At 36.9% G+C, this 18743-nt stretch overlaps 1 protein-coding gene across 2 annotated transcripts in view; it reads right to left on the bottom strand.

The window, feature by feature from the left end:
* astn1 (astrotactin 1) overlaps positions 1-18743 on the bottom strand; it is a 205213-nt gene that overhangs the window by 159057 nt on the left and 27413 nt on the right. For both annotated transcript variants that reach the window (XM_052618992.1, XM_052618999.1), the window contains exon 2: positions 4887-5074. In XM_052618992.1, coding sequence (XP_052474952.1) covers positions 4887-5074 — 188 coding nt within the window. The remainder of the gene's footprint in view (positions 1-4886; positions 5075-18743) is intronic.

Here is an 18743-nt window from a genome sequence, read left to right as displayed (position 1 = left end):
AACAAGAGCATTTAATGTCTGAAACTATTTCAGAAAGGTCAGCATGTTGGGTCTTAGTGCAGCTGTTGAGTTCAGGAAGCAACTTTTTCAAAATGCCTACTGTCAATTCTGTCTAGGTAAATAAATCAGCAATGAAGTAGCGTGTGTTTCCTTTTACATACCTTCAGCTCACAGGGTGTTTGTCAAGTAACTATTTTATTGGGAGTTAGCCAATGCGAACAAAATTGATTTCTGCTTTGTTGCTTTAGCTCTTCTTCGTATCCAATTCCATATCCACCTTAATGACACCCCGCCAGTTTCCTCAGAAACACAATCTTCGAATATTCCCAGAAGAGAGGGAAATTATACATACATACTTAAGATTGAAAAAAAAAAAGAAAATAAACTGTTTATGCTGTTATGTGGTATTTTATGGAAGATGGGGGAGTAGGGAACAAAGAAAAACTTTAATCACATCGTAAATTCTGGATTTATTAGCTCAGACCAACCCACACACACACACACACACAACTGTCTGAGAAATGAATCTAAGTGCCAGGTTATTGCCGCAGCGACAAGGGAAGAAAACCAAAATAATCAACATTAATCCAAGAGGTCACTTAGGGTGTGTTTTTGCTGAAAATTACATGTGAAATGACAGATGAAGTAATATTGTAGGATTGCTTGATGAAATAACACAGGAAGCTGAGAATCTTTAAGGATGCATTAGTTGAATCAATACTGTAATTATGTTAGCCTCATATATCTTTTAACCACCATTCAATAGATGGCATCTATGGCTTATCAACACACTGAGAGTGAATGCAAGTTCACCTCAATAAGATGCAGACTGTCTTTGTTTTTACAAGTACACAAAGACACGTCACACCAAAAAAAAAAAAAAAAAAAGAATGAATGAATGAATGTCAATAAATAGATACAAAATAACAAACCATAAGGAATAACTTTTCGAACTTGTAAATAAAACAAATATTAATGGAGTCTTAAATAGAATTTAATTATTCAAATTTTTGTATCGAGGTTCATATTAAATAATGGCAATATGAAAAATATAGCATAAAAATGCAATGACGGTTGTATTTATGTCTTAAAGGGACAGATAATAAACAAAACATACTATATAAAAACCATGATATTAACAGTTTATTCTCCTAAAAACAGAATTCTACTTATACAGTACTTACACAATAACTGCACTGTCACACACACACACACACACACACACACACAACACACACACACACACACACACACACACACACACACACACACACACATATATATATATATATATATATATATATATATATATATACACACACTCTGTATATTTTTTTTCTTCCCCTAGCTCTATAAGACAAATAAAATATAAATTAAAAAAGTAAATAAATAAATAATATTGTGCTAAATTCAGGACAAAAGACCATCTGCTTCTGTTGCCAATTTGAGGATGGCTGTCAGGTGCTGTGATATAAATGCAATGAGAACTGTGTTGCAGGAGATGCCCGTCTTTTCACCCAGCATGTGTAAATCACTGCAAGGGCATGGCACAGCTAAGCTAGCCATCCGCAGAGAGATAAACCACTGGGGAACAAGCTTCAGGCTGGCAAATGGGAGAAACTGGGGTCAGGAGCAGCCTATGGATGTTCAGGCTTGCTGAGTAGTGCAAATTGCTGCTTGTAAAATGGCTAGCTGAATGGAGGGGGAGGTGTACCTCAAAAAAGCTCCCTGTTGAGAATACCTCAGAGAACATATTAGTACGAAGTGGCTGCAGAAAAAGGTGGAAAAATTGCTCACTAAATAGCAGTCCCTCAAGTGGCAGTGGAATGCAGTATTTGATTGTAGGTGGGATCTGGTGACTGGTTCATTTGTGGAGACCCCCCTGTTGACTCAATTGCTTGTCTATTACAGAAGCCCTATGACAGTAGCAGGGAAAAGCCAGGTTGCTCTTCGACAGCATGGGTAAGCAAGCCACTGCTGTTTTCAATAGGTTACACATTACCCCCTAACGAGAAGAAAAATAAGCTGAAATGGAAAAGAAAAAAAACATTTTCAATTTACAGCATGGCCTTTGTGATAGCAGCTGGAGATATGATACAGAGAATAAATGACCAAATAAAAGAAGAGAAAATGCCTCATCAAAGTCAAAATGACAGCACAGCTGGGCTTTCATCAAGGCACATTTGATGAGTGCTTATCTATCCACAAACCCTCAAAAAAATCACAGTGAGACAGCAAGCCTGGCGCTGAACGACCACCGCGCACCACTGAGCTGAGCAAAAGCCCCAGCTGGCCTGAAGACCGCCACGTATGGCTCACAATAGACATGGACGGGTGACAGGTGTCTACACTGGCGGCTCACTCTCTTTGGGACTGGCATCATTGCCAAGCATTCAAGAAAGTGACATGATTTTAGGGGGTACAAGGTTTAGAAGCTTGCCCTCCGGCCGAGACAAGTCAGAGCCAGAAGGGGATGCGGCGTAGGTACCATCTGTCGCAGAGGCTGTCTGTCACACCACCAATAAAAAAAAACTCCCACTCTTCCCCCACCTTGCAATAACACAGTTTGAGCGCTAAAGGCTAAGAAGCATAAAATGGCAAAATCAGATGGGTTAGATGTGTGCAAAATGTTTTGGGAAAGAAATTTAAGTCAATTATTATTTATTTTTTTTATTATTTTTTTTTTGTGGTAAATTTAAATACCTTCAATTTGGTTTGTTTCAAGACTCAAGGTCATCTGATAATTTCACAAGCCATGTACAGCAATGCAGCTACCACCTGTTTTGCTCAGATTTTAAAATAGAAATGATCAATCGCTTTTCTGCCTTAGAACTACACCTTGAGAAAACACAATATCAGAGGGCAATAGAAGCAAATGGTTGACTTTTTAAAAAAATAACTAGGCAAAGATCTCTGTCTGCAAATGTTCAAGTGCAACTCAGTCACAAGCTGTAACACATCTAAAATATTCACTGAAAATTAATTTGGTCAACAAACGTTTATGAGCTTCTTCATCATTTCACCCTACACAACCTTAATGGTGGTGGTGTCTCAATCGTGCAGTGATCACACAATAAATCTTGTGGGTACATCTGTACTCTAAATAATTAAGTCATTAATAACTGCCACCCAATCTTTCAGCTGTTTACAGTTCATGGACATCAAAATACAATATATTTCTCCTTAAAAATGGTGCTGTCCTTAATAATACAAGCATAATGCCCTGAGAAGAGAAAACTGTTTGGATCCCATTGCCTTCCTCAATTAGGTTAAATCATCTACTGGCTTCCTGTGTCTTGCCCTTAGAATACTAATAAATATCTTTGATGGGATATCAACGTCAGAGTCTGTGTTTGAGATAGGCGGCATGCAATATTCTTCAGCTTTTGAGGGATCAAGCAGAGTTCGTTCAATAGAGGAGGTTTCCCGGAACTCAGAGGAATCATATTCCGACAGGGATCTGTCAGTAATCAGTGGCTTTGCACAGAGAATCAGCTAACCATACAAAACAGCTACCTTAGTGCTCTGATGTGCAATTACAGGATTTGAAATTCAAGCAGCAAAGGAAATCCAGCAAAGCCTGGAGCCGCCATATGTTCCTTTTACTTTACATAGAAATAATGAGCCATTTGTGCATTTCCTATTAAAACATTTGCATACCAAACACTTGACTTGAATACTGACTTGAACAGCCCATTCATCCAACCTGTGTTCAGAACTCTCCATTCATCTGAGCTACACAGCTAGTCACCGCTAACTCTGCCCCCATACAAACACCACTGCTGTTCAGCATGACAATTTACAAATATGGATTTTCCACTAATTATACTGAGTGTGCTTAAAAGCTTTTAAAATTATTATGCCCTGAAGAGTCTTCGCTCCAATTGTTGTGAGGGTAACTTCTTCTGGGGAAGACAGTAGCATAATGATCTGAGAGAGGAGAACAATGAGGTGTAACCACTAATTGACTGAATCTGAACAAATGCTATCTTCCTTTCTTTCTCACATGCAACTCAAACTTTTTTTATCTACATAATGCTTTCTCTCCTGGCTCAGTCCACACTAAATCTTACAGAACTGCAGATTTTTTTCCTTTTTCTATATTAAAAATATGGAAGCTTGTTTCTGCCACTGAGTAAAAAATAAAACAGTAATTAACTTCTTATCTCATAGTTCTGTCAATTTCTAGAGTTTGCATCCCACAGTTCAGTTCAGTTAAGTTCTGTTTTTTAATTGCATGATGCAAACTAACAATCGTGACTTTCAATGTCAGAATTGTGTGATATAAACTTGCAAATGTGTTACAGTTATAAGAAATAAACAGGAAAGACAGGCAGAATTCTGAGTTTATATCTCACAATTCAAAACCAAAAGTTAGTATACTTGGTTACCATGGAGACAGCAGCGCCAGGAAAGCAAATTCATATGAAGAATTATGATAGATGTGATGTGTGAAAAAAAAAAAAAAAAATCCTGAACAAACTTTGTTTTTGTTGTGTGTCTCCAATCAGTCTGTGATTTCCTCAAATTACGCAAAAGTGTGATATTACTATTTAATTGTCAGTATTTAGGATAGAAAAAATACTAACTATGAAATTAGCCTTTCAAAGACAATGGAGACTGACGTATTAATCCAAAATATTTTAAATGTCATTTTCATCACAAAACAAAAGTGAGAGTTTGATTTAAATTGTTTTGGCCCCACAATTCACAGGGCCAAAAGTGTCCAGTTGAAGCAACACCTTTACCCATATCTGGAAGTTAAATGTTTTTGGAATTCATTTTGTTCAAATATAAGGTAGGATTTGATTTTCCTTATTTTACATTTTTAATAAATCAGAATAATTAGTGCAGAAAACATCAAATACTCAGAAATACTTGCATACCATGACAGAGATGTGCAGGATACGCAGCTCCTCCTCGGCGGAATCACTAGCGGGGTAAGACGTGGCGGCCGGGCCAGGCAGGTTCTGACTGCCGTCCTGATGGTGGATGTGGAAGAGCAAAGTACCATTTTCCAACCACTGCTGCCTCCAGCGCACCAATGGGATGTCTTCAGAGTTCCCAGAGATCTCTGCAAATATAAACGAACGAAAATCAGGTTCAGTAAATATTTTGTGTTGCACAGTGGCACAAAAATGGGGTATGCAGTACAGTATATGCAGTTCATAGGGGCACTATTTTGCCGAAATCTTTCTGTGAAAATCATTTTAATTTTTATTCATTTATAAATAATCATAAGATGTTAAACATAATTTAATGTTTATTATTATTATTATTATTATTATTATTATTATTATTTAATCATTGTTTAGCATTTAATGAGTTCAAAAATGTATTTACATATCAATACATATCAATGCATATCAATATCAAACTTCCAACACATTGCTGTAACACGGTCACATGACCAAAATGAACAGAGGGGAGAAACGTTCTGGGGCGGAGAAAAGAAAAGACAAAGGGGAAAAGAAAACAATGCATTAAACTGAGGACAGCAATGTACAAGTGAACTAAGAGAGATTGGTACACTTACCCTATAATTTATTTTCATTGTAAGTCATTCAACAGGCAACAAAGATGATTAAGTGATAAGTGTAAAGTGATTAACATTAATATCAGTTCATTTCTGGAGTATCTTTGTAGCTCTTACTACTTCATTCTTCACTACAAAACAATGCTGAAATTTGACAAAAAGTGATTACAAATGTTTTTTTTTTTTTATAATGTTTAATGTTATCATTTTATATAACTATATATACAAATATGAATAACTTTGTATCCCTATTATTTACTTGTCATTTATACATATACTATACTATATTTGTTTGTATCCTTCCATGCACAAGCTAGTTATTAGGCTTTTATTCAGAGATTTACAGACATTTTTCTGTGAGGGTTAGTGTTAGGGGCACCCACACTGATCTTGCATACCCCTGGTGTTGCATTGAGAAGTGTGTGATGGTTTGCAGGATAAATCAGAAATGCTCCTGTCATTCAATTATACGCAGTATACTGTGACTATACATTATTCATATCAATACAGACATTTTAGGAACAGCAAAGCAATGCCTACAACAGTCAAACTTCACTTTAGAAATAAACATGAAACAGCCTTCATTCTGGTTAATGGATGAAAAGACAGATGACTTCAGCTTGTCAGAACAAATACACATTAATAGGAATAGTGCTACTGGACGTCACATTAACCAATGATTTAGGCGGAGAAATTATATACAGGCTTTTCTTTTACTCACAGCTCAAAGCAAACTGAACATATGTTCTTGAAATTGCATGTAGTCTGTTTAATAAGTAAGGTCAGATGATTTGGATAAGCCTTTGACAATGAGTAATGTGTCATTTTATAGCTTATTGAACTATATGGGTGGGGTCATACACTGAATACGTGTTTAGAATCCTTTATTTGTTTGTCATTTTTTTGTTTTGGTTGTTCTTATGCACTGATGTGATGCTGAAAGAAATGAAAAACAAAGCTTTTGACCTGTGCTGGCTATTATACATTAAGAATATTTTACACAAAGGGGAGGCAGACATCCCCTTTCAAAATGGTGCTTGCAGACTGCAGAACAAGGAGAACCCCTGACCCACTTTATGAGTTGTATATGCACAGGCACAAGCCAAAGTGACTCTGCACTTTATCACTAGACGTCATACACAGTCTCAAGGGTCCGGTGTGGTAAGGCACTTTTATTAATGAAACAACACGCATGACACAACAAACAAAAGACTAATATAGGAATAAATTCCTGCTGTTTGCTGGTTTCTTTAATCATGAGAAATTGTGCCCCTGTGGATCTTTAGAAAATAAACTCTCTTAAAAAACACTTACAAGTTCTTAATACTTTATTTCTCTAATAAAATGTTTTTTTTTTTTTTTTTAAAGTCATGAACACTTCCAGAACAACGTCATGTTATTTCCACAACTATGTATTTAGTTTAATAGCATTCTGTGATGGACACAATTTATTTTGTTTTGTTAGGTCTAATTTCATTATCTAGTATTTGGCGTATCCTATTAATACAGGTTTCCAATTTCCAAAAGGCTTCCAATACAATTCAACAGCCATACGTCAAAAAGATAAAGCTGTGATCTTTGACAATTTTTTTTTTTTTTTTTTTTTTTTTTAATTCAGCTGCTGGGACGAAAAGTAAAAAAAAAAAAAAAAAAAAAAGTTTTCCTCATATCTACATTCAGCAGGATGCACTTTTGATTTGAAATCACTTTAATATGACATTAAATTATTACTTTTATTTTTATTTTATTTATTTACTTTTTTTGCTGGAAATTATTATTTAATTAAAACTTGCATAAACAATACAAAATCAAGAATCTAATAGATACTTTGAGAGAGGCGGGGCATAGAGGACCTCCAATAATGTTGAGCATTTGAAAAATAATGTCAACATATTCTGTTACACCAAATACACAAAATAATGATCTTTCAACATCATATGACCCCTTTAAATGTAATTAAATGTATTTTTTTTTTAAATAAGTTTTTGTTCAACAAAAGAAAAGGAAAAAGAATAATAGGGGTTATTAATTTTGGCTAAATTATCTTTTTAATGATGATGTCAAATTACCCATCCATCCTGAGCTTACCTCTTTTCTCTAATTGTTGTTTGTTCTGCTTAATTTAGTTTTGTATTTACTTTAGTAATGCCACCCATGGATTAATTCATTTTTGTCATGCAGTCCAAAACGTGAGTCAACTTTTATAGGGAGCCAGACTTTGAAACTGCCTTCACAATCTGAAGGCTGATTGTATGAATTCTCTTTTAAATGCATATTTGGTAATAGTTACCTCGAAATGCCTGTTTGAATGCAGGAAAGCACAAACCAAAGGGAGAGATAGAAGAGAAGAGAGGGCAGGGGTAAAAAGCTAGTACTATTCATCTCACATCCTGATGCAGTGTTAGAACCTGCCCTCCCCTCTCTTTCACTGTGTCCGTGCTTACAGAGAGCCACAGACTCAAATATACAATCTGGCCTTTGGCTAAATACAGCCTTTTACAAAGGCTGCCTCTGAGGAAGAACCTTTCCAGAACTGGCCAGGGTGTTTGGCATAATCTAAATATTCATAATGCAGACAGAACAAAGGCTAACATCTCAGAAAGCACAGAGTGGTGGCCTGCCATTATGTGGGATTCATATTTTGATTTAAGAATGATTATCTTTAAACAATTTTAAAATAAACTTTTTGTTTTGCTATTAAATAGATGCATACAGGTAGGATGACTAAGGTTATAATCAGCTTTTGTTCTCCACAGATCGAGGCATTAGTCTTATGGCCATATAATGCATGCAAGGGATTATAATAAGCAATTATTGTCACTGCATCATTCAGTTTGGACTTTGCTTTCCCTTTGCACCATTTCCATTCACTGAGTTAATTGGGTCATTCTGTTCAGGTGTGTGTCATTTATTTAGTCTCTAATTAGTCTAATTCGTGTTAGATTCACAGATGTGTTCTGCACACTGCACAACAGCGCCTACACTTGCTCCACCATCTGAAAAGAGCAAGTCTCCCTCCACCCATCCTCACCACATTCTACAGAGGAACCATAGAGAGCATGCTGATCAGCTGCATTACTGTCTGGTACAGAACTGTGCAGTAGACAGAAAGACACTCCAGTGGACAATGAACACCGCTGAAAAGATCATCGGTGCCCTTCTCCACTCCATCCTGGACATTTTCCTCACACGATGCTCCAGCAAAGCAAACAGTATCATGGAGGACCCCACTCATTCCTCCCCCAGTCTTTTCCAGCTCCTACCATCAGGAAGACGGTACTGGAGCATCAGAGCCCCCTCCACCAGACTGCTCAACAGCTCTTTTCCTCAGACTATGAGAGCCTGAACTCAAATCACCCCAGCCTTCTCTGAAACCCCCCACAAGCCCCCTACCTCCTAAAACATAAACCGTGTCACCTCCTCCACCCCCCAAACACCCGCAATTCAAATCATTATTTTTTTATGCAATTCTCCTCTATGCACACTAGACACTTTTCACACACACTGCTGTATGTACATAATCCCACAAAGACTCCGTAATATGTCTTTACATGCTCATGCACTACAAATCATCTTGCACTGTTCCCCAGCCAGCTGCTTGACTTACGATGTTTCTCTTTGCACATGTACAGTATTACGTGAAGTCTATAGTCTATATATTTTTATTTTTCAGTCTATGTATGAGTAGGTTAATTGTGTATAGGTATAGTATTATGTGAAGCATTCACATAGTCTGTTTTTTTTAGCTTATTATATATTTATATAGTATATTTATATTCAAATCTGTCTGTAGGTTTGTTGTGTTTTACTTCATTGTTGTATGTCTATATTCATGTAGCACCTGTAAGGCACGACATTTCGTTCAACTGTATGTCCACACATGTAGCTGAATGACAATAAAGCTCAACTTGAACTTGAACTTGAACTTATCACAGCATTAGAGAAACAAGAATCATGAGCGAGGAACATGACCACTCAACTCATGAGATGTTTTGTTCAGGGTAGATCATAGTTTACATTCACAAGCCCGTTCCAAGGTCTGCTTCCTCTGCAATTTTCCCCCCTGAACAAGAATTCAGGGCTAAGCAATCAGTCAAAGTCAGTTTTATTTTGCAAACCTATGCAACACCCTGAACATTAAGCGCAATGGCTAGTAAATAGTAATTTGTTAATGATTCAAAGCCATGTTTAATATTTCATGTTGGACAATTAGCCTTAAGCACAACGTACAAAATGTGTTCCTTCAAGATCTTGTATTTATGTGTGTATATACAGTGTATATATACTGTATATATATATATATATATATATATATATATATATATATATATATATATATATATATACACACACACACATACACACACACACGCACACACATACACACACACACACACATATATATAAAATCATTCACACCCATATATATATATAGGCCTCTACATTATCAAAACATACATGTCATATATGTATCTTCTGCAGTTGAAAACTTTACAGTAAAACCAATTTTTAAATTGTTAGTAATATATTAAGATGAATACTTAGATTGCAGTAACTTAGGTTCATTTATTTATCCATGAATATTTTTTTGCAAAATATGTTAAAATGTATCAAATATGATACATTAAGCTTTTGAGGAATGTTTATTTGTACATTTCTCAATCATAATTGTATTGGATTCCATTATATTTTCTGGCACCACAATAAATCCTAGTGCTCTGATTATAAAACCACATCAGGTCAGATGCAACTGACATAATAATACTATGCTATACACCTCAAGGTAAATTGAAGCACAACTTTAAAGTGACCTGATTTGATACTGTAGCAGACCAAATACAATAAAACGACTCAATGAATCAATCTTCACAGAATGAACTACTTTTGGTCCAAATAAATCTGGTTTATGTGAAATAAATTGGGATTTACTTTCTATCAGGGGTTATTCTAGGGGGCTTTACACCAGATTAATTCTACAATAGGTTGTTCTGAAACTTGCAGACCAAACAAATATTATTTTTTTAAATAAACCATCCATATAAAATCAATTTGTTTGTTTGTTTGTTAACCTGGTGTACTCTTTTCAATTTTCTGTAACCTTTATGATTTTTATTTTTTATTTTTAATGATTGAATGATATGATTCCTTTGACAACAGTACAATGTACAGTATGTCATATGCAATATATCATAAGTCACAACTGACAGCGTTGACTGTTCATTTTACATCATTAATCATGTCACCTTCTGATGTCCTTGTTTGCATACAAAAATGAAATGGTATTACTAAAACCAAGCAAGCAATGTTTTACATTCATGTAATGGAAAAGTTAATATATATAAAAATACGTGCGCACAAACATATACACACACGTTTGTTTTTGTGAAAAGTGCGGACATCCCATAGGCGCAATGGTTTTTATTCTGTACAAACTGTATATTATATGGCCCTACACCAACCCTACACCTAACCCTAACCCTCAGAGGAAACATTGTGCATTTTTCCTTTTTTAAAAAAACTCATTCTGTATGATTTATAAGCATTTTGAAAAATGAGGACATGGGTTATGTCCTCATACGTCACCCTCTCCTTGTAATACCTGTGTCATACCCATGCCATTATACAGAGTTGTGTCCTGATATGTCACAAAAATAAGAGCACACACACACACACACACACACACACATACGCATACAGGTGCTTCTCAAATTAGAATGCCCTGAAAAAGTTCATTTATTTCAGTAATTCAGCACAAATTGTGAAAATTGTGTACTAGATAAATTCAGTGCACACAGACTGAAGTAGTTTAAGTCTTTTGTTTTTTTCATTGTAATGATTTAGGTTCATGTTTAACAAAAACCCACCAAATTACAATCTCAACAAATTAGAATACTTCATAAAACCAATATGTTTAGTGTTTAATGTTTAATGTTTAATGTTAGTGTTTAATGTTTAGTGAATTGTTGGCATTCTGGAAAGTATGTTCATTTACTGTACATGTACTCAATACTTGGTAGGGGCTCCTTTTGGTTTAATTACTGCCTCAATTTGGCGTGGCATGGAGGTGATCAGTTTGTGGCACTGCTGAGGTGGTATGGAAACCCAGGTTTCTTTAACAGTGGCCTTCAGCTCATCTGCATTGTTTGGTTTTTTGTTTCTCATTTTCCTCTTGACAATACAGGTCTGGTGAGTTTGCTGGCCAGTCAAGCACACCAACACCATGGTCATTTAACCAACTTGGGGCTTTTAGCAGTGCGGGCAGGTGCCAAATCCTGCTGGAAAATGAAATCAGCATCTTCAAAAAGCTGGTCAGCAGAAAGAAGCATGAAGTGCTCCAAAATTTATTGGTAAACGGGTGCAGCGACTTTGGTTTAAAAAAAAAAAAAAAAACACAATAGACCTACACCAGCAGATGACATTGTACCCCAAACTATCACAGACTGTGGAAATGTAGGTAATTGGGCTAGAGTTTCTCCACCCTTCCTCAAGACTCTAGGACCTTGGTGTCCAAATGAAATACAAAACTTGCTCTCATCTGAAAAGACGACTTTGGACCACTGGGCAACAGTCCAGTTCTTCTTCTCCTTAGCCAGGTAAGACGCCTGAGGAGAGGCTTAACTAGAGGAATACGACAACTGTATCCAAATTCCTTGACACATCTGTGTGTGGTAGCTTTTGATGCCTTGACTCCAGCCGCAGTCTATTCCTTGTGAAGTTCACTCAAATTCTTGAATCGATGCTTGACAATCCTCATAAGGCTGCGGTTCTCTAGGTTGGTTGTGCATCATTTTCTTAAAAACTTTTTTCCTTCCACTCAACTTTCTGTTAACATGCTTGTATACAGCACTCTGAACTGCCAGCTTCTTTGGCAATGTATGTTTGTGGCTCCTTCTAAAGGGTGTCAATGATTGTCTTCTGGACAACTTTCAGATCAGCAGTCTTCGCCATGATTGTATAGACTAATAAAACAAACTGAGAGACCATTTTGATGGTTCAGGAAACCTTTGCAGGTGTTTTGAGTTGATTTGCTGATTGACATGTCACCATATTCTAATTTGTTGAGATTGAATTGGTGGGTTTTTGGCTTTTGTGAGCCAAATCATAATTAAAAGAACCAAATACTTAAACTACTTCAGTATGTGTGCAATGAATTTATTTAATACACAAGTTTCACAATTTGAGTTTAATTACTGAAATAAATTAACTTTTTCACAACATTCTAATTTATTGTTAATCACAATTAATCACATTGTTATGCACAAAACTAACAATGCATTCAAAAGTAGTGTGTTAAAACTAGCAGTGTATTAGACTGCGTGGGTGCCTTTATCTTAAAAAGTGATTTGAGTTCATAAATGAAATCAACAACTGTAGAGTCACTACAACGACTGCTAGATTCATACACTCTATAAATAAGCACCACCAACTAACCAATGTCACCTGCAACTTTGAGAGCTGAATAATGCACAAAACAGGGATGAAAACACATACACACTTGAGAATCCACTGAGCATAGAATCCTTCACTTTTAATGTTGGCACTATACTTGAGCCTCTTAATGCATTACAGTTGACTTGGGAAATGAGTGGAAAATGACTAGATATAAAACCATACACAATATAGTGTGGTTAGGTCACATGCTGTGGCTTTAATTAAATGTGAAATTTGATTTTGTCTAAGATTCTCTATAGCATAAACCATCAAATTTTCAAATATTTGACTCTCTTAAATCATGTCATATTGTCCTAATCTGTCATAATACAGTTCAATTATGAAAATCCATTGTAAAAAAATATGAAATATTAAATGTAAAATTATGAAAATATACTGATAATAACAAGTGAAATAATATAACTATATATGTTTAAATAGAAAATACTTTGCACCATTTTCTATCACACCGTAATTTTGTCAATTTAAGCAAGAAGTATGAAAATAATACTTATTAATTGTGTGTATTTAGGAAGCATAAAATGGTAGAAGGTAGCTGTGGAACTAGCCATAGCAAAACAAACCAGGCAATTTAAAAATAAAATGATTATTTATTTAATTTCTAACATTATTAGAAGACAATACTCTTTTAAAACACATTTAAACATTTTCAGGGTAAAAGGTGGCCAACACACGAATGCCTTGGATATTAATAACAAAACCTACATGCACACCCACTAAAAAACAACAACAAGTCAAACAGGAAAGAATCAAAAGGCCAACGTGAAGCAGTGCATTTTCAGCAAATATGCACCAAATATTTAACATGACAGAGTAAAACGAAACTGTTTTAAATCACAAGTAAGGTGACAATTGCAGTTCAATGAGGCTCATCAGCTAGGCACAACCCTGCTATTGCACTACAGCACAGAGCTCCGTTACTGAGTCTTATCACAAATATTCAGGGGGAGCCACAATAGAACTATCACTAGTCTCAGCCTCGGTGGGATGTCGGTGCAGTGTCTGAAAATTTAGGCAACTGCACGTAGGTTCTTTCCATTGATCACCTACACCGAGAGACTAATCTGGGGACACCGCTTTAAACTCTGAGCTCTGCCGAAAAAGCTGAGTTTTTCAGCAAGATATTTATAAATATAACCACATGCATGACAAAGACACCTCTGCCTCCCTAAAACCAGCAGGAGGCAAACAAAGCAAGTCCCTCAGCAATCACTCTCCATTTGCGACACAGCGGGAGGATTTCAAAAGACATTTTCAGGGCAGTCAGGCTGAAGCATGGGCATGCCAGTGTTGATCACAGACACTTAACTGGAATACATATGCATTAATGCTATCAATAACACTTTGTTCAAATTAGTGGCTAATAACATACATGTCCAGATTTCAGGCATGAGCTTGCTTTTTTTTTTTTTTTTTTTTTTGCATATCATGCCTTCCCGAGTTCCTTAGACTTTTTGAAATGAACATTTTGTATATGCATATACTGTACCACAAAGAGGTGTTGCTGTTAGAGCATAAACCATGTCTGCAAAGTTACGATGCTCAAAGTTCAATGCAAAGGGAGATATTTTCAATTAAAGAAATCACTGTTTAAGGACTACAAAAATAGGCTGGTAGGGACTACAACCAGCTTCTTCCTTGGTTTGTGACATCACAAACCAGATTCCTGCCCCCGGGGAACCTGCAACTATCCGTAATGGTAAGGGGACGCGGCGTTTGCCTGACACAATCCTTGCCATGGCATCCTCTGCACAACACATTTCATCACCAAGGCTGGTCGACTATGACTGATTACGGTGAGGGTTACAGGGCAAAGTCTTAAACTGTATGCACCCAGAGTTCCCTCACTGGCAGACAGCTCCCCTAAGCTACACCTAAGGCCAGTATGATGTCAAAGCAGGTGCTGATGTGGTAGAAGACAAGAACAAAGGGTTTCTAAAAAAGAATGCACTTTTAAAAAAGGTGAGGGAGGTCTTTGCATGAGTCTATTTATGGTGTTGGACCAAGCCAACGGGGCTTTGGGGACTGGTGGGTTAAAAGAAGCAAGGACCTGCTAATGGAAGTGCTAAAACTGAAACACAGATGAGGACACGTATCTCTTTGCCATTCAACCTCTCATCACGCTACAGATAGAGAAATCAACGTGGTGTGACCGTAATGTTGCACAAATTGTAATACAACTTGTTTTAAGGTTCATTTGAGGCAAACAATAAGCTGTAGCAGAAAAAAAAGGCTCTGTGATGCTCCTCAGTGGGTAACAGAGGAGTATTTTAAAAATACAGACACAGCTTGAAGTGCTTTACTTCTCTACTAAGGCCATAACAGATACCTTCAGCTAATGGCGATGAATAAATTGTATGATTATTGCATAGCATATCCACTAAAACAAAATCATGCATTTAATTCGCTTCCGCAATTTCCACGGTGTGAAAACAATACCAAAGGCACCTGCTCAAAGTCAGTGATCCAAAGAAGGACACTTCATAAAAGAAGACGACTGGTGATCTCTTTTTTTAAGACATTCTTGGCTTAGGGAGAAAATTGGAGGTAATTTTCCTAAATTGATCCAGCAGAAGAAACAAGTGAATCATTACATTCTCGTTTGGCAGACACTGATAGACAGTCACTAGGGAAAAAAGAACAACATGTTTTGTTCCTTTATCATATCTGTAGGTTTTTGATCACTTTGGCATCAAAAGAATAGTACCTGGAAAAAAGCAGAAGGTAGGGAAACATCCTCAAATTAATACAGACAATTTGTGAGCGGCAGTCATCTTAGAGTGCATAAGTAACATAAGTAAAGTTTTAAAGGACTCTGGCATCTGTCTAGCATCTGTATACAGTAGCTAATAAAATGTGAGGGTTTGCTAAAACACATGAAATTATTTATGAGACTTTCTGTTCTTTAGTTCAAAAGAAAGTTTCTTTGCAAATCCAAAAATACTCCAAATTATGCCTTGAAATTAGCAGATAATTGCAAATGAACGAGCAATTGACATGACATGCCAGACTGAAGAGCACTGCATGTCTTGTTACTTGGAAACATTTATATTAATTCTGATCTTCCCTTCACTTCCTTCCCATCCTCTTAAATCCAATTATTCTAGAATTGTTTTTTAAGTTTTTGTTGTTTTTGTTCTGAACTATATCTCTGTAACGAGGAGTCAGTGGCATTCGAATCCATGTGCAGCATTTATTAAACAGAATGGTCAGACAGTCAGAGATCAGGAATGGCATCAGGTGTGCCAGGGATAACCAGAATCATAACCAGAAACAAGCAGAGATCGGGACAGGCAGCAGAGAATCAGAGTTGGAATACACAGTCCAAAAGCGGCAAACACAGGAATACCAAACACAGGGAAAAACACTCGGAAATTTCAGAATGGCTAAAGAATTCACAGCGAGTGAGAGTGATGGTGCTGCTTTTATGTGTGTGTAAATGAGGTGCAGGTGTGGCAAGGAAATGGGCTGATGAATGAGGTGCAGGTGTGGGAAGGTGATTGTGATGCAGTGACTCGTAGGGAATGAAGTTTGGGTGTGGTGCAACAGTATGAGAGGTGCTAGTGTCCAAGTGACATCTGGTGGTTGATGGGTGGAATGGTCCTGAGTGGAGTGCACTCTACTGAAGTTCATGGGCACTCCATCGAATGATCGTGACAATATCATTGTCTTCCTCTTTAGAACTATGATGTGTCTAATTGTGATGCTCGATATTCACCAGTTCTTACATATGGGCACGCATTTGTATCAGTGTTTTTATTTATTTATTTATCTTTTTACTAAAAAGTACTCAAAGGAGCAAATGTAACTGCCCCCCAAAAATGTGTGTTTGTCATATGTCAAGTTTTTATGATCCTTCAGAAATAATTTGAATCGAAGCATATATATATATATATATATATATATATATATATATATATATATATATATATATATATATATATATATATATATATATATATGTATGTATTAGGGCTGGGACAACGCATCGAGGTCATCGATGACGTCAATGACGCCGACGCAAAAAATACATTGACTCAAAATATGCGCATCGATTCGTCGACCTGTTTTTATTTCTCTAAAAAACTCTCTAAAGCAACGTTTACCTTATGTGCGCTGAATATACGCGATGGCCGGATCAACATTCTGTCCAACGTTATATAACCAATCCAGGGGGTTTTCTGCATTGTTTTTTTTTTTTTTTTGGCGGCTGTCAAAGCCTTATTTGATGGGTGAGTGATGTAGAATAGAATGACTGCTGCCTGACAGGACGCGTACGAGAGAGATCCCCGGAAGCTCACGCACTCACAGTCTTCAAACTACATGAGCGCTGTCTTGCTCTCTCTCTCTCTCCCTCGTGCATATTAACCAAAATCAGTAGACACGATAGAAAAAGGAGCATTCAGAGATTTTTTTTTTCTCCATGACAGGCTGTTGGCTCCCACTGTAATTTTTTTTTTTTTTTTTTGGAAAATCACTCTCTGTATTAGCTTAAAGCCCTCAATTTTACATTGGTTACTGTATTCTTTCAATTGCTCTAAACAAGTATTTTGGGTGACCTTTTTTTATTGAATGCTAGACATCAAGTTATTGTTATTTTCATCTGAAAGAATAACTTTTTTTCAGTAAGCTAGGCCCTATATGTTCTGTAAGCTTGTTTCAGTCAATTTTTTTTTTTTTATTTTAGGTTCTTTGATGAAAAATAAGTTTAAAAGAACATCTTTTTGTTTAAATTGATTTGACTGTTTTTACTGTGATTTTACTAACAGTCTTCATAATTGTTGCATTCTTGGTTAAATCAACAGTAGTGTATAAGTCAATATAATTTTAATATATAGGTTATTCCACTGTCAAAAGCTAATATACTGTGACGATCATGTGTTGGGAAAAACACAAGGAGAGGGTGGATCCAATTGCAAGTATGGTTTATTGCACAAAAAGGGAAATACAAAATAAACAGTCTTGGGAGACCAACAAAACAAAACAGGGAACCGGATGTAACGGGAAAAACGAGAAGGTACGGGGAAGTCTCAGGAGACGAGAAACATCGACACACATAGGGTAAGGACTCCATACAGACAACAGAGAAGGACAGCTATATATATGGAGACTAATGACAAAGGATTGTCAGCACCTTTGCGATTTGAGGGAGGTGGAGCGACGGCGGACTAGGGGGAGGAACGGAGGGACAGAAAACAGGGACAGGAGAACCAGATAGAATGGACAGACAGAGACAAACAACCAGGTGGAATGGAGAGACAAAGACAGGACAACCAGGTAAAATGGAAAAACAAAGATGGAACAACCAGGTGAAATGGAAAGGCAGAAGCAGGAGAGGTGGAACACAAAACAAGGAGTCCAGGATGGTGGTGGAACGGCGGAGGATAAAGGGGAGGGATGTAGGGCAAGGTCCAAAGAAGGAGATACACAGAAAAACAAAAGAAAACAAAAACACAAAAACAAGGGTCCATGGAGGACATCAAGTCCCCCGTGCGGAGCAGAGGACCATCACCACCATGTGGTCACAGCAGAAACGCCCCCCCAGGGCGGAGCGGAAGACCACCACATCCTCTTGGTCGAGGCCAGAGTCCCCCAGGGCGGAGCGGAAGACCACCACGTCCTCGTGGCCAGACCCCCGAGAGGATGAAGATCCCCGGTGACTTGACTCAGTCTTTGAAAATCCCCGATGACTTGACTCAGTCCTTGAAGATCACTGGTGACTAAACTTGACTCTGAAAGTTCAGCAGTAACTAGC

Source organism: Carassius gibelio, chromosome A2 (genome assembly GCF_023724105.1).
Source record: "Carassius gibelio isolate Cgi1373 ecotype wild population from Czech Republic chromosome A2, carGib1.2-hapl.c, whole genome shotgun sequence".
Lineage (NCBI taxonomy): Eukaryota > Metazoa > Chordata > Actinopteri > Cypriniformes > Cyprinidae > Carassius > Carassius gibelio.
The sequence above is the reverse complement of the archived record's forward strand: the minus strand, read 5'-3'. Positions and strand labels throughout refer to the sequence as shown.